Below are 16680 nucleotides of genomic sequence, written 5' to 3'. Positions count from 1 at the left end.
TACAGCTTCCGGGTCACGTGGCCAGCATGAATAAGCCGCTTCTGGCGAACCAGAGCAGCACACGGAAACGCCGTTTACCTTCCCGCCGGAGTGGTACCTATTTATCTACTCGCACTTTGAGGTGCTTTTGAACTGCTAGGTTGGCAGGAGCAGGGACTGAGCAACAGGAGCTCACCCCGTCATGGGGATTCGAACCACCGACCTTCTGATCGGCAAGTCCTAGGCTCTGTGGTTTAATCCACAGTGCCACCCACATCCCATTTGCCTTCACTGTACCCTTTCTTTAAAAAGGTAAAGGACCCCTGACAGTTAAGTCCAGTCACAGACGACTCTGGGGTTGCGGCGCTCATCATAGAATCGTAGAGTTGGGTCCCAGGGGTCATCTAACCCAACCCCCTGTAATGCTTACTAAAAAATACCTTTAAAAAAAAAACCAGCACGAGAGACTCCTTTTGGGAGGAGGCAAGGCTCTGGGGGCCGTAATTCGCTTTATTAACTCCTTCCACTAGGACTCAGGTGTCACGAGCGTCCCAGCTGCCCCGCCCCACCCCAGGCGGCCCTCCGCCCTCCTTCGCAAGAGAAGGGAGGGCGCCCAGGGAGGGGGCGGTGGGTGGCAGGGTTGGGGTCACCCCCCCCCCCGGAGTCCAAGCCCCAGTCCACACGGGGTCAGCAGGACGGCGGCCGCGGGAAACCTCTCACTTCTGCGCAGGGACCATGTCGTCGATGGCCTGGCCCTTCTCCAGCTTCTTCTCCATCTCCACCATCAGCTTCACGCCGTCCACCACCAGCTGCACCTGTTCCACCTCGGAGGAGCCCAGGCGGTCAGCGTTGGAGATGTCGAAAACGGCGCCCACGGCCTCTGTGTCCACACCACCTGCAGGGTTTTTTGGGGTGGGGGGAGAGTCGCCGTTACTTGGATCGCCCCCTCCAGACCCTCCGGAAACTGGAAGTGGGTTGCAGAGCCCATAGGGCGCATTTCGTTTTGCAACTTTCAGTTTCCAAGAAGTGCTTGTAAGTTGCAACAAGTGACTCGGCCGTTCAAAATACTGTAATTTTTGCTCTATAAGACTCACTTTTTCCCTCCTAAAAAGTAAGGGGAAATGTGTGTGCGTCTTATGGAGCGAATGCAGGCTGCACAGCTATCCCAGAAGCCAGAACAGCAAGAGGGATTGCTGCTTTCGCTGCACAGCGACCCCTCTTGCTGTTCTGGCTTCTGAGATTCAGAATATTTTTTTTCTTGTTTTCCTCCTTCAAAAACTAGGTGCTAGGTCTTATAGAGCGAAAAATACGGATATTTTGCTTAAATGAATAGGATTTAGTTTTTGGTCTGTAAGCAGAAGGCGTGTATGCAATGACGTAGCGGTCGTTGCTTGCTGTTATGCTATATATTAAAATTTTTTATTAGTATTTAGCATTAGGCGACATTTTCGGAAGGTAAAGCGAAAAGAATTTGGCTTTCTGGTTTATGCGATTTGTCGTTAAACCATAGGCTTGCCTAGCTAAATGGTGCCTGCGCTGCCACAGAAATAATAGCTGGTCGGAATTCCTCACGCCCCAAAATGTGTTTTTTAAGACTGCTCGCTGGGTAATTCAGGTTCACCCCCTAAAACTGCACTCCCTACTGAGCCAGGAATCCATTTTGTAGAATCATAGGGTTAGAAGGGACCCCTAAGGGTCATCTAGTTCAACCCCTTGCAATGCAGGCATCACAGCTAAAGAATCCCTGAGATATAGCCACCCAATGAAGGGGAGTCCATCACCTTCAGAGGAAGTCCGTTCCATTTGCCCATGGACACCTTTTGTATCATGTTGCTAAGTTTCCCCAAGGGCACAATGCACACAAATGGGCCTAGGACCCTCGTACCTATGGGACCGCCTCTCCCGGTCTGCCCCACGGAGGACCTTAAGTTCCATAAATAGCAACACCCTAGAGGTCCCGGGGGACGCGGGTGGCGCTGTGGGTTAAAGCCTCAGCGCCTAGGGCTTGCCGATCGAAAGGTCGGCGGTTCGAATCCCCGCGGCGGGGTGCGCTCCCGCTGCTCGGTCCCAGCGCCTGCCAACCTAGCAGTTCGAAAGCACCCCCGGGGGCAAGTAGATAAATAGGTACCGCTTACCAGCGGGAAGGTAAACGGCGTTCCGTGTGCGGCTCTGGCTCGCCAGAGCAGCGTTGTCACGCTGGCCACGTGACCCGGAAGTGTCTCCGGACAGCGCTGGCCCCCGGCCAATAGATGTGAGATGGGCGCACAAACCCCAGAGTCTGTCAAGACTGGCCCGTTCGGGCAGGGGTACCTTTACCTTTACCTTAGAGGTCCCGGGCCCTAAGGAAGTCAGATTAGCCTCACGCAGAGCCAGGGCCTTTTCAGTGATGGCTCCAGCCTGGTGGAACGCTCTGTCTCCTGAGACCAGGGCCCTGCGGGATCTGATTTCTTTCCGCAGGGCCTGCAAGACAGAGTTGTTCCACCTGGCCTTCGGCTTGGAATCAACTTGACTCCCTTCCCCTCTTTCCTTTTCCCTTCTGTGATGGAACCCCTATCTGGGGACTTCCCTGGCTTTTTTCTGGCCCACGTAGGACCAGTCTGGATAGTTGGCCTTGGTGAAGACTTGAGGTTTTCATCCCCAAAAAGTTTTTGATTTGAGTTTCTACTGAAAGGAGGCTGCATTTTAACGTTGTATTTTAATCAGTTGTTTTTATACCTGGTGTTAGCCGCCCTGAGCCCAGTCTTGGCTGGGGAGGGCGGGGTATAAATAAAAATAAATAAAAATGTATACCCACAGTTTTGGGAGGCAGGTGGTGGAAGATATTTAAAAATAAGCATCTTCCCGGGTTATTTTTTCCTTGTAGTGTGGATTTCATAAAATCGTAGCGACCCCCAAGGCTCGTCGAGCTCAAAACCCTTGCAATTCAGTTTTAGCAAAGCATCCCTGAGTGTTGGCCATCTAAACTCCGCTCATAAACTTTCAAGTAAGGAGGGAGACTACTTGAAGGAATCTCCTTCCTGGTCGTCTGGAATCTATCGCTTCGGGCCCTGTTGGCTCCCTCCTTGATGCAATAATAATAATAATAATAATAATAATAATAATAATAATAATAATAATAATTTATTATTTGTACCCCGCCCATCTGGCTGGGTTTCCCCAGCCACTCTGGGCGGCTTCCACAGAGACCAAAAATACACTAAAATATCACACGTTAAAAACTTCCCTGAACAGGGCTGCCTTCAGATGTCTTCTAAATGTCAAGATAGTTGTTTATCGCTTTGACATCTGGTGGGAGGGCGTTCCACAGGGCGGGAGCCACTACCAAGAAGGCCCTCTGCCTGGTTCCCTGTAGCTTTCCTTCTCGCAGTGAGGGAACTGCCAGAAGGCCCTCAGCGCTGGACCTCAGTGTCCGGGCAGAACGATGGGGGTGGAGACGCTCCTTCAGATATACTGGGCCTTTGAGGCTGTTTAGGGCTTTAAAGACCAGCACCGACACTTTTAATTGTGCTCGGAAACGTACTGGGAGCCAATATAGGTCTTTCAAGACCAGTGTTATGTGGTCTCAGCCAAATAAGTCACCAGTCTAGCTGCCGCATTCTGGATTAATTGCAGTTTCCAATTCAAAGGTAGCCCCACGTAGAGCGCATTGCAGTAGTCCAGGTGAGAGATAACCTGAGCATGCACCACTCTGGGGAGACAGTCTGCGGGCAGAGAGGGTCTCAGCCTGCGTAGCAGATGGAGCTGGGAGACAGCTGCCCTGGACACAGAATGCAACAGCCCTTCAGATATTTGAAGAGGGTCATTGTATCAGCTCTTGGCCATCTCTTCTCCAGGCTAAAAATACCCAGCTCCCTCAGGCATCCCTCATAAGGACTGGATTCCAGACCAAAGATTTATCTCTGCAAAGAAGCGCATTCCCCAGCCCCTTCCCCTCACCCCTCTGCCTAATTCAACATGCAGTCATTGAACTGTAAAGCTGGAGGGGGACACCCAGAGGCCATCTACTCCAACCCCCTGCAACGCAGCAACCGCCAGTCAATTGCATGGCACGAGATGGGCGAGGGGGGCCACAAATAACAGCACGAGCCTAACCCTGTCTACTCAGAAGTGCAAGGACTGAATCCCCCCCCCCCGGGGCTCGCTCCCAGGTAAGTGGGGCCAAGGGAGCGATTAAAAATAAATTCAAGTCCCTAGTCCCTTTGAGGTGGCTCCAGCTTGCCATATTTCCATCGTGGGAATAAGGATGGAAATCCCCTCCCGCCCTCTCACCTGTGCCACGTTTCTGCAGACGGAGACGCGTGAGGATTTCCTCAAACTTGGCATGCTTGCTGAGATGGGGCAGTTTGACGTGGACACCCCCACGCAGCCCAGTGCCCAGGTTAGAGGGGCATGTCAGAATGTAGCCCAAGTGCTCGTTCCAGCTGAAGGGGTGGCCGGCTTTCTTGAAGATCTCCTCAATCTTCCCCAAGAAAAAGGAAAAGATGAGCAGGATGAGAGATAATAATAATAATAATAATAATAATTATTATTATTATTATTATTATTATTATTATTATTATTATTTATGATTTATACCCCGCCCATCTGGCTGAGTTTCCCCAGCCACTCTGGGCGGCTTCCAATTGAGTGTTAAAAACAATACAGCATTACTGTAAATATTAAAAACGTCCCTAAACGTCCCTAAAAACGTCCCCCAGAGGTCCTCTAGTCTAGCCCCCTGCGATGCGGGAATCATGCATCACATGATACTCCTCTGTCTGCCAGGGACTTTCTCTCTGGGCTACCGTTCTCTGCCAGCCCCAAACCCCACAGCTCTCCCCACGTGGCCTCTGAGACAGCCAGATAACTCTCTCCCCCCCCCCTTCAAAGCAGCCCCTCTGCAAAGCTCACCTTCTGCAGCCCGACGCAGAAGCGCCGGAAAACCTCCTTCATGTTGCCGCCCTTCTGCATGGAGATGACGCGAAGGTGGTCTTCCTCGTTCACCCAGACCAGGAAGGTTTTGTTGTCATTGTGCCTGGGGGGGGGCAGAGGGGAGAGTGTGAACGCCGCAGGCCTGAGTGCCTCAAACCTCTCGAGTGCATTGGAGGTACTGTGACAGCACAAAAGGGCATTGAAGCGCTCCAGGAATGTAATTATTATCATTTACACATAACACCGGTCCTGAGAGATCTGCATTGGCTCCCAGTACGTTTGTGTTGGTGCTGACCTCTAAAGCCCTAAACGGCCTCAGTCCAGTATACCTGAAGGAGCATCTCCACCCCCATCGTTCTGCCCGGACACTGAGGTCCAGCTCCGAGGGCCTTCTGGCGGTTCCCTCATTGCGAGAAGTGAGGTTACAGGGAACCAGGCAGAGGGCCTTCTCGGTGGTGGCACCCGCCCTGTGGAACGCCCTCCCTTCAGATGTGAAGGAAATAAGCAGCTATCTTCTTTTTAAAAGACATCTGAAGGCAGCCCTGTTTAGGGAAGTTTTTAATATTTAATGCTTTATTGTTTTTAACACTTGTTTGGGAGCCGCCCAGAGTGGCTGGGGAAACTCAGCCAGATGGGTGGGGTATAAATAAATTATTATTATTATTATTATTATTATTATTATTATTATTATTATTTAATTAATTATTAGCATCTTTATCATGATCATTTCTATCCAACCTTTCTACCAGGGTGTTCGAGGCAGCTTTCAACAGAAGATAGAAACCATACAGTATGAATGCATTTTGCACAGGGGGTATGTTGTAGGATGGTGTATATATGCAAAAACGCACATAGCCGAACCACCCCCATCCTTACTTTGCAAGCAAGGCGAATCTGGGATGCTCTCGTGAGATCTTGTGGGCCCTCCAAATTCCCACCAGAGCAAGGCTTAGAAGCTCTTCCCATGTCAGGAAAACCTGGTGCAAAAGGGGCTTTTAAGCTCATGGCCTTGCATGCAATTAATCTGCAAGATTTCAACCAGTGTAAGGTTGAAACCGCATAAGATAATTGCACACATGACGTGATCGGGCGGTACAATGCAGATACGCACTGCAACGCTTTCAAAAAAAAGGGGAGGACACGTAGAACAGGGAGCAAAATGTTTGTATCGTTTGCAGAAAAAACGTATCTATGCTATATTTTTGCAAGCCGCACAATGCAGTTTGGGTGGCCCCTGCTCCCTTAAACATTTTGCAAGCTGCGAGGGAAGGGCGTGAGAGGTTGGGTGGAGCTGGACATGCCCAGAGTGGCTGGGGCAAACCAGTCAGATGGACAGGGTAGAAACAATAAAATTGTTCTTGTTGTTGTCACTGAATGAAAAAGGTAAAGAACCCCTGACAGTTAAGTCCAGTTGCGAACGACTCTGGGGTTGTGGCGCTCATCTCACTTTATTGGCCAAGGAAGCCGGCGTACAGGTTCCGGGTCATGTGGCCAGCATGACTGAGCCGCTTCTTGCGAACCAGAGCAGCGCACAGAAACGCCGTTTACTTTCCTGCCAGAGCGGTACCTATTTATCTACTTGCACTTTGACGTGCTTTCAAACTGCTAGGTTGGCAGGAGCAGGGACCGAGCAACGGGTGCTCACCCCGTCGCGGGGATTCAAACCGCCAACCTGCTGATCAGCACGCCCTAGGCTCTGTGGTTTAACCCACAGCGCCACCCGCGTCCCTCTGTCACTGAACAGGATGTCCCTATTTTCATCAGAAAAACGTTGCGGGGTATCAATGTGTTGCTGCTTACCAGATGCCTCTGGCGTCGGGCCAGTCCCGGGCCATGCCTGAGGCGAGCAGGAGAGGAGAGACGGGCTTGTCAAAGAGGAAGTGGTCGTCAATGAGCTGCTGCTGTTCTGCGTCGGTCATGTTCTTCAGAGGGTAGTACTTGCCCTTGAACTCTCCGGTCAAGCTGTTCAAGGCTGTGGAATAGGGGGAAAGGCAGGGAGGTGAGGTGGGGAGAGACACAAAGTGGAGGAGGCCACGCCTAGGTGCTGACCATTTCGTAGAACCATAGAGTTGCAGAATTGGGAGGGACCCCCAAAGGTCATCTAGCCCAACCCGCTGCGATGGAGGACCATTTGGACACAGCCTGCATGGCCCGCTATGGTGCATGGGAGTGTGGACCAAAGAGGCCTTACAGCCACAACCGTCTATCTCTAGCAGTTGCTGTCTGGATGTGTGGCTCGCTATTTCATCCTGTGACACCCACATATTTTGGCGGTGGCGCTTATTTCCCGTTTTGCTTTCCCCCCCCCAAGGTTCTACACTCAGGTAGGAATATAAGATGGGGGGCGCCTGGCTTGCCAGCAGTACATGTGGAAAGCATCTATGGGACTTTGTGGACCACAAGCCAAACATGAGTTGACTATGTGATGCAGCAGCAAAAAAGGCTAATGCTAGACATCACCTTGCCAACAAAGGTCCGTATAGTTCAAGCTCTGGTTTTCCCAGTAGTGATGTATGGAAGTGAGAGCTGGACCACAAAGAAGGCTGATCGCTGAAGAATGGATGCTTTTGAATTCTGGTGCTGGAGGAGACTCTTGAGAGTCCCATGGACTGCAAGAAGATCCAACCTCTCCATTCTGAAGGAAATCAGCCCTGAGTGCTCACTGGAAGGACAGATCCTGAAGCTGAGGCTCCAAGACTTTGGCCACCTCATGAGAAGAGAAGACTCCCTGGAAAAGACCCTGACGTTGGGAAAGATGGAGGGCACAAGGAGAAGGGGACGACGGAGGACGAGGTGGTGGGACAGTGTTCTTGAAGCTACCAGCATGAGTTTGACCAAACTGTGGGAGGCAGTGGAAGACAGGAGCGCCTGGCGTGCTCTGGTCCAGGGGGTCACAAAGAGGCGGACACGACTAAACGACTAAACAACAACAACAATGAAAGCGAGGAGTGAGAGGAGTTGACCATTGGCTGCCCCATCCCGCCTATGTTGGCTCGTCCTGTCAGGAGTTGTTCCCAGCCCAGATGCCGGCCAAGGCCAGAAGGTGCAGAAAGTGATGGTGCAGCCCATCAACCGCATCTTCAGATACCTACAGAATAGGTCCAGAATTCAGGTGTGGCTGTATGAACAGGTGGACATGAGGCTAGAAGGCTGTATTATTGGATTTGATGAATATATGAACTTGGTTCTGGATGTTGCTGAGGAGATTCACTCCAAGACAAAATCAAGGAAACAGCTGGGTCGAATCATGTTAAAAGGAGACAATATTACTCTTCTACAGAGTGTTTCTGACTAGAAATAGCTATGGAGTCTGTTTTGCTTATTATTTTAATCTTTATACCTATAGAAGAAAATATGCAGTGGTTTCACTGTATCACTCCCAATTCTACCGTTGGTATCTGAAGAGCGAAGAATGAAGCCAGTTACTTAATTTGTGCTTGCATAATTTTCAATAACTTTTCTACATTGGTGTTGAATTGTAGTTCTTTATAAATAAAACTTTTTGTTAGTAAAAAAACAAAACAAAAAAACCACCACCAAGGTCTTAATATGCTCCCCATATTGCCAAATAAAAGCATATTTTGTCTATCTGTGTACGTACACAGCACATTCTCAATAGGGGGCGTCTCTCCCAACTTTGAATTTTGGGTGTGCTTTGTAGCTGAGGGCATTCTTCCTCAATATGTTAAATTTGAAGCTTCATGAACTGACATCTGTTAAAGACTGGATGCCATTGCCTGCTATTTACTAAACACAGAAGTAAACATCATCAGACCTTTGCCAAATACCTCATGCCATTGCATGTCAGCTCTCAAACAATTCAGAGACTGAAATCAAATGCTGCCCAGAGTCAGCAGATATTTGGCGAACGTCTGATGGATTTTCATCCCGAAAGAGATCCTGAGCAGATTGTTCCCTCTTGATTCTAGAGGCTGCAAAAAGCCCTCTTTAACTGCACTTCAAACTTAGAATTTCTTCTTCTTGTAATCTAGTTTGGCCCTGCAAAGGCTTTTCAAAAAAGACACCCTAAACCTACAGTTTCCAGGCCTCCTTAGGAAGAAGGAATGACTTAAATTAGTGTGAATAGTGCAGAAATGGCCCAAAATTAGGGGGAATGCACTGATCTTTCAAAGAGTGAGCCCTTAAGACATTCCCAGTTCCTCTTGTCACCTTAAGAACATAAGGAAAGCTGGCTGGATCAAGCGAAGGGAGTTCAAATACGCCAGCATCCTGTTTCCCCCCACAGGAAACCTACCAGCAGGATTCGAACACAAGAGCACGCTTCCCTCTTGCGGTTTCCAGCCACTGGTATTCAGGAACCCAGCTGCCTCCAGCTGTGGGGCCCAGAGCCCAGCCATCGTGGCTAACAGCCCTCTCCTTCTCCCTGAATTTGCCTAATTGTATTTCGAAGCCATCCTGTGGCAGGGAGTTCCGCAGTTCAACTCTTGCGCTACCCAAAGAAGGAATCTGTTTTGCCCGACGTGATTCTTCCAGCCTTACCAGTGATGGAGAGGTTCTCAACAGCCCGTCGCTCTCCGCGGCTGCAGTGGGGGGGCAGGGTGTACCCCTTGATGCTGCGCCCAGTCCTCACGCGGCTGCTGAGGACATAGTTGGGGTCCAGGTCATCTCCACCCTGTGGGGAACGGAGAGGCAGAGGCCTGCCGTGAGTTGGCCAGGCAAGCCCCCGACACACTTCCCTTTCTCACAAGCACGGCGGTCCCTCCCCGTTCCGTGCGAGCGTCTGAACCTGCCCCCCTCCCAAGTCAAACCACGAATCTGTCAAGCACAGTGCCGTCTCTTCCAGCCTTTGCCAACCTGACGCCCTCCAAAGGTGGGTCTACTCTGACTGGCAAGAAGAGCCTGGCTGCTGGATCGGGGCCCATCAAGTTTTGGTGGCCATCCCTGACTCTTGTGGGAGGGAGTTCCACAGGCTAACTTGGCCTCTGCCCTTCCTCTTATCTGTCCTGAATCCAGGTTGATAGTTGTCGCTGCCTCCTGTGCAGGTGAGTTCCCTTGTTCAGGGAACCAGGCACTGGGGGGGGTGTTAAAATTTGCGTGTCCAAAGCATGGGCACCCCTATAGAACTATGGCCCAGCCCTCCAGCCCCTCAGCCCTGGCCAGTCCTGGTTCCTACCTTCAGGTTCTCGTGGTTCAGGTCGGTCTTATGCTTGTCAGTTGGCTTGTAGCCGCCATGACGGTCCCGGATGACAGGGTCAAAGAGTCCGCTGAATACGGTATAGCTCTCTTCATCACCAGCCACACAGCCCACGGTCATGATGTAGGGGTGGCCTGTGTGTCAACGAGGGAGGAGGCGTTAGATTAGGAGAAGGGCGCCTGAAGCAGCGTTCTTCATTGATGGCCATCTGCCAGGGATTATTTTAGCTGTGATTCTCTCGTTGCAGGAGGCTGGAGTACATGACCCTGGGGGGGGGGCGAGTCCCTTCAAACTTTACAATTCTATAATTCATAAATAATATGATCAGGGACATTGCCCTGCCCCTTTAAAAACGGATGACTCCCAGAGGCCTGTGGGAATGGGATTAGAGTGTTCAAAGTGGAAGATTGGCAGGTATGACCAGTGGGGCACTCTCTTTGGCAAGCCTTGTCGAAAAGGAACAGGTGCTGCACGTGAGATCTCACTCTGCAGGGTCAGGGAATCGTAGAATTGTAGGCTCCTGTGTTAAGAGCTCCAGCTCATTTTGCTTATTTCCCATGCTCTGGGCATTAGTATAGAGACAACCAAAACCACAAGTATTTCCCTCCAGTGTCTTTTCCATGCTATGATGCAATTATTTTCATAACGTTGTATTCTTTGTTGTGAGTCGCTTTGAGCATGATTTTTGGTGTGTGTGTGTGTGTGTGTGTGTGTGTGTGTGTGTTTGTGGAAAAATTGCATACAAATGAATGAATGAAGCCTGTGTCTCTGCTGGAGACATGCAGAACTATACACAGGGTTTTATGTGCACCCCCCACAAATTGAACCCAGCAAGGGGGCTTGGCTATTTAATCCAGGAGTGGTCAGCTGGTAGCCTCCAAAGAAACCACTTCCTGTGGTTGGCTGGAAGTCACCACACCCAGTAATATTTGCAACTTACAAGAGGTTTGTTTGGGCTTTTGTATGTAATATGTGGGTCCTTGTATTCATACTACAGCTGGGGACCTGATTTGATAAATTGTTATGGTCTAATCTTTTCTCAAGGGACGCGTGTGGCGCTGTGGGTTAAACCACAGAGCCTAGGGCTTGCTGATCAGAAGATCGGTGGTTCGAATCCCCGCGATGGGGTGAGCTCCCATTGCTCGGTCCCTGCTCCTGCCAATCTAGCAGTTCGAAAGCATGTCAAAGTGCAAGTAGATAAATAGGCACCGCTCCGGCAGGAAGGTAAATGGTGTTTCCGTGCGTTGCTCTGGTTCACCAGAAGCGGCTTAGTCATGCTAGCCACATGACCCAGAAGCTGTACGCCGGCTCCCTTGGCCAGTAAAGCGAGATGAACGCCGCAACCCCAGAGTCGGACACAAATGTACCTAATGGTCAGGGGTCCCTTTAACTTTAATCTTTTTTCAGTTAGGAACCTAGGAAGCTGTCTTATGTCAAGTCAGACCCACTGACCCATTGAGCCAAGTGTTCCCCACACTGACTGGCAGCTCAGCTCTCCAGGGTTTCAGAAGGGTGACATTGCCAGGGCCATAGCTGTCAAGCGTCCCTTATTTGGTGGGACAGTCCCTTATCCCAGCGCCGTGTCCCGCTGCTGACCCGTATTGATGATGTCCCTTAAATTTCAAAGGAAGCAGCTCCTCTCCCTCCCTCCCTGCCGGCCAGGGAGGAGGGAGGCTCCAAGTGTGTTGCTCGGCTGTGTTGCTCACCCAATAAGGAGTCTAAGAACGACTGGGGGGGTGGAGCTTGCATGCCTTGTGCCAATCAAATCGGCCGCATTGCCTGGGGACTCGCCTTTGCTCAGCGCTTCCCAGCAGAGAGGTGACGGTGGTTTCCCTTGCTGCATCCCCTTTGCTGGGTTGCTGCGCTGTGGGAACCACTGCTTGAGGCTTCGTTTGGCTGCTGGTTGACTAAAACCCCTTATTTGGGCTGCTGATCCCTTATTTTCGAGGCTGCTGGTCCCTTATTTTCAAATCTGTAAGTTGACAGCTATGGCCAGGGCTCCCAGGCAGATGTTCTGCCACAGGGACCTCCCAATTAAATCTCCATGGGAAAAGGAGTTGTTCTGAATTATAGGTGCTATTCCTCCATTGCAACGGGTGGGACCAGATGACCTTGGAATCCCTTCCAGCTCTGCTCTCCTGTGATTCTCATGCCTTGCTACTCTTTCTAGCTGCTGGGGCTCAAAGCAGGCTGGACTCTGGACTCTTTTGTTTCCTCCCCCCTCCCCGCCCCCCCAACCTCCACCCCCACCCCACCCCGCACTGTGTGGCAAATGCATGTAAAATTATGCAAACTGGCCACCAGAGCGAGATGGCAAGCCGGATTGGGGAGAAATTGCATGCCTGTCTTTGGAAGAAGAAGAGGAGTTTGGATTTGATATCCCTCCTTTCACTCCCCTTAAGGAGTCTCAAAGCGGCTAAGAATCTCCTTTCCCTTCCTCCCCCACAAGAAACACTCTGTGAGGTGAGTGGGGCTGAGAGACTTCAGAGAAGTGTGACTGGCCCAAGGTCACCCAGCAGCTGCAGGTGGAGGAGCGGGGAATCGAACCCGGTTCCCCAGATTACGAGTCCACCGCTCTTAACCACTACACCACACTGGGTGACATCTTTGCTTTAGCGTTTGGTTCGTCCAAGAGGGAGCACCTACCTGGGTTGTCTACACCGGTCTGGATGCAGTCGTCCAGGGTGAAGCCGCTGGGAGTCTCCTTGTCACGCAGCTGTTCGTAAAGCTCCTTGGTGAGGACTTTGGCCATGTGGTTGTTGTGTTTGGAGAGGTCAGGATACTCCTCATCACACTTGTAGTTCAGCTTGCACTTGTTGTGGGTGTTTCCGAAAGGCATGGTGGCGGTTGGCGGGGCGAGTCCTGTGGCAAGAACGCAGGGCACAGCGTCGAGGGCTTTTTAAGTTTGCAGGTAGGTGCAATAGGGCTTTATAAAAATTACCGTGTTTTTTGCTCTATAAGTCTCACTTTTTCCCTTCTAATAAGTAAGGGGAAATGTGTGTGCGTCTTATGGAGCGAATGCAGGCTGCGCGGCTATCCCAGAAGCCAGAACAGCAAGAGGGATTGCTGCTTTCACTGCACAGTGATCCCTCTTGCTGTTCTGGCTTGTGAGATTCATAATATTTTTTTTCTTGTTTTCCTTCTCCAAAAACTAGGTGCGTCTTGTGGTCTGGTGCGTCTTATAGAGCGAAAAATACGCTATGTGTGGCATGGAGATAGTAGAGAGAGAGAAGTTTTTCCACCCCACAAGGTAAAGGTAAAGGGACCCCTGACCATTAGGTCCAGTCGCGGACGACTCTGGGGTTGCGGTGCTCATCTCACTTTATTGGCTGAGGCAGCCGGCGTACAGCTTCCAGGTCTTGTGGCCAGCAGGACTAAGCCGTTTCTGGCGAACCAGAGCAGCGCATGGAAACGAAGTTTACCTTCCCACCGGAGCGCTACCTATTTATCTACTTGCACTTTGCCGTGCTTTCGAACTGCTAGGTTGGCAGGAGCAGGGACTGAGCAAAGGGAGCTCACCCCATCGCGGGGATTCGAACCGCCAGCCTTCTGATTGGCAAGCCCTAGGCTCTGTGGCTTAAACCACAGTGCCATCTGCATCCTCTCTCCATAACGCAATGAGACTGAGCGTTGGATGATTTGAGACGGAGGAAAGAAAGTCGTCCTCGTACAGCACATAGTTAAACTATGGAACTCGCTGCTGAGGGAAACAGCGACAGCCACGAACCTGGATGGCATTAAAAGAGGATGGGGAAAATTCATGGAGGAAGAGATGCCTATTGATACCTATTAGCCATAACGGTTATTCAACCGTTGGTGGCAGCAGTGCTCCTGAATCCCAGCTGCTGGAAACCACAGGAGGAGAGGAGAGGGCTCTGGGTTCGAATCCTGTTTGCAGGTTCCCCAGAAGAAGCATCCGGGATGCTGGACTTGTTGGGCTGTTGGGCTGAAACAGCAGCCAGGCTCTTCCGAGGTTCTTAATGAGGGGCCTAACCACTTTCTCCACCTCCTTCTTAATTTGCCCAGCCGTTTTTCTTGAGATCCGGGAACTTCAAGCGTGCAAAGCACACCGGCAGCCCCTGTGGCAAGGGCCGTTCCATGGGTCAGTGCTTATTCTAGATATGCATTATTTATTATTATTATTATTATTATTATTATTATTATTATTATTATTATTATTTATTCCCCTTGCACCCAGCCTCTCTGCTGGGGAGTGGAGAGTTCCCAAGGTGGCAAGGAATCCCATTCCCAGCTCTGCGGCCTGTCTGTATGGAACCCATATGGAGAGGTCAAGAGGGCTCCCCCCCCCCGGGTGCCAAGTGGGTGGGGAGGTGTGGGGCAGGGGGGCGTGCAGGCTCCAGCACTCCTATCTAGTTGCCGCCGGTGGAGAGCCAGGGATAATTTTAGCCCTCGGCCCCTCGGAAACCGGTTTATTTATAGCCGACTTTCTTGTCCACAAAAGGGCCCCCGATGGCGTGGAGGAACAGTTTGGCTGCCAGCTCAGCTTGCATTCCTGCGGCTACTTTTGCAAAGTGTCAGCGGTCCCCGGATCCAAGTGCCCAGCGAGGAATCCAATCTCCAGGCGGGGTGAGGGGGGTGGGGAGGGAAGCGGGGAAAGCACTCTGTATGCAGCAAGGGAGGAGAGAGGGGGAGAGTTTGGCAGGCGCTTGCGGGAGGGCTGGCTAGTGGGCGCATGCCAGGGTCTTCCCGGACCTCCTCTCCAGCTCACAAACAGCAAGGACGCCCGTCTAGGGCACTCAGCAAGGTCATTGCAAGGTTTGGGGTCACTGGCGCCATTTGGGGCCGTCCGAAAAGAAGGGCAGCTCTAGGAGCCTGGCAACCCCATACTTGGCCATTCTAGGGGGCGAAGCACCAAAGCAGATTGCTGGAGTAGGGGGTCCCTGCTGGCGCCCCAAATTCTCTGGACTGCCACCCACGCTCCTCATCCACTTGATAGATCAAATTCCAGATTTTAAAAAATCTGGCCTGCTTTGTAGGCGACGCACCTGCAGCTGTTGCTGCCGGTTTCTCTGCCCCCCCTTCTCCCACCCCACGCGCCCAAATCTGGGAACCAGAGACGGCTGTTACCTGACAGGGAGAATCAAATCCTGCAAAATCCCCAGGGGCTTGGCGCTGCCTTGTCTCACTCCAGCACAACAGGTGACCCGAAAGCCTGGCTCAAGGACCTAGACATATATACCCTGTGCCACGCTGCCATTGGCCCAACACTGACAAGCAGCCAGCCTCTGATTGGACGTTGCTTCCCCGTCCACGCTTGAAATTTGGGTCGGGAGCTTTCTTCGCCTCCGTCCCCTGATGGAACACAAGCGTCTCCTGCCGGGCTCTCATTTCCCCCCCAGAGGCAAAGCTCAGCCCCAGGTCCTGCTTCCGCAATGCAGGGCCCAAAAATACGTGAAGCGAGTGGATTGGAGCATGTGCAGAGTGCTCCTTCACAATGTGTCGGGACCAGGAGGTGGCTCTTCTTATGTACCATATTTTTCGCCCCATAGGACGCACTTTTCTCCCTCCAAAAATGAAGGGGAAATGTGTGTGTGTCCAATGGGGCGAATGCAGGCTTTCGCTGAAGCCTGGAGAGCGAGAGGGGTCGGTGCGCACCAACCCCTCTTGCTCTCCAGGCTTCAGGCAGCTATCTGCAAGCCTTGCAAGCCTGGCAGGAGTTCCCGCGGGCTCACAAGGCTTGCGGGCAGCAGCCTGCAGCCCCGGCGAGTGTCCGCAAGCCTTGCGCGCCCGCAGGAGGTCCTGCCGGGTGCGTGAGGCTTGGGGCGGCAGCCTGTTGCCCGAAGCACGGGGAGCCCTCCGGAGGGTGCCCCGTGCTTCGGGCAGGTGTGCGCAAGGCTTGGGGTGGCAGCCGTGGCGGGGGGGGAATAAATTTTTTAAATTCATTCCCCCCCCCCAAAAAAAGAGGTGCGTCCTATGGGCCGGTGCGCCCTATAGGACGAAAAATACGGTAATTAAAGTGCAAAACAGAGGTTGCTGGATCAGGCCCATCTAGTCCTCCAGAATCCTGTTCTCACATAATACCCCTAGGAATCTGGGTAGACGCTCTCTGGAGCTGGAGGTTATAATAATAATAATTTAATAATAATTTATTATTTATACCCCGCCCATCTGGCTGAGTTTCCCCAGCCACTCTGGGCGGCTTCCAATCAAGTGTTAAAAACAATACAGCATTAAATATTAAAAACTTCCCTGAACAGGGCTGCCTTCAGATGTCTTCTAAAAGTCTGGTAGTTGTTGTACTCTTTGACATCTGGTGGGAGGGCATTCCACAGGGCGGGCGCCACCACCAAGAAGGCCCGCTGCCTGGTTCCCTGTAGCCTCACTTCTCGCAATGAGGGAACCGCCAGAAGGCCCTCGGAGCTGGACCTCAGTGTCTGGGCTGAACGATGGGGGTGGAGACGCTCCTTCAGGTCTACTGGACCGAGGCCGTTTAGGGCTTTAAAGGTCAGCACCAACACTTTGAATTGTGCTTGGAAACGTACTGGGAGCCAATGTAGGTCTTTCAAGACCAGTGTTATATGGTCTCGGCGCCCACTCCCAGCCACCAGTCTAGCTGCCACATTCTGGATTAATTGCAGTTTCCGGGTCACCTTCAAAGGTAGCCCCACGTAGAG

At 51.7% G+C, this 16680-nt stretch overlaps 2 protein-coding genes and 1 pseudogene across 3 annotated transcripts in view; 1 reads left to right on the top strand and 2 right to left on the bottom strand.

Moving 5' to 3' along the window:
- The window catches only part of PPP1R13L (protein phosphatase 1 regulatory subunit 13 like), a 226349-nt gene that overhangs the window by 31662 nt on the left and 178007 nt on the right, over positions 1-16680 (bottom strand). The window lies entirely within an intron of this gene.
- Positions 451-15270, bottom strand: CKM (creatine kinase, M-type). The gene is made up of 8 exons (XM_082231270.1): positions 15134-15270; positions 12692-12907; positions 10025-10179; positions 9391-9523; positions 6691-6862; positions 4870-4993; positions 4249-4438; positions 451-874 (listed from the first exon to the last, which is right to left on the bottom strand). Exons 2-8 carry the CDS (start codon positions 12882-12884, stop codon positions 696-698), a joined length of 1146 nt encoding a protein of 381 aa, XP_082087396.1. The 5' UTR covers positions 12885-12907; positions 15134-15270; the 3' UTR covers positions 451-695.
- LOC309537569 (small nuclear ribonucleoprotein E pseudogene) lies at positions 7856-8406 on the top strand (annotated as a pseudogene). Its single transcript has one exon. The product of its transcript is annotated as a small nuclear ribonucleoprotein E pseudogene (transcript).

The sequence above is a fragment of the Podarcis vaucheri genome, assembly GCF_965113315.1.
Source record: "Podarcis vaucheri genome assembly, chromosome: 7".
Classification (NCBI taxonomy): domain Eukaryota; kingdom Metazoa; phylum Chordata; class Lepidosauria; order Squamata; family Lacertidae; genus Podarcis; species Podarcis vaucheri.
This window is presented reverse-complemented; position numbering and strand designations above follow the sequence as displayed.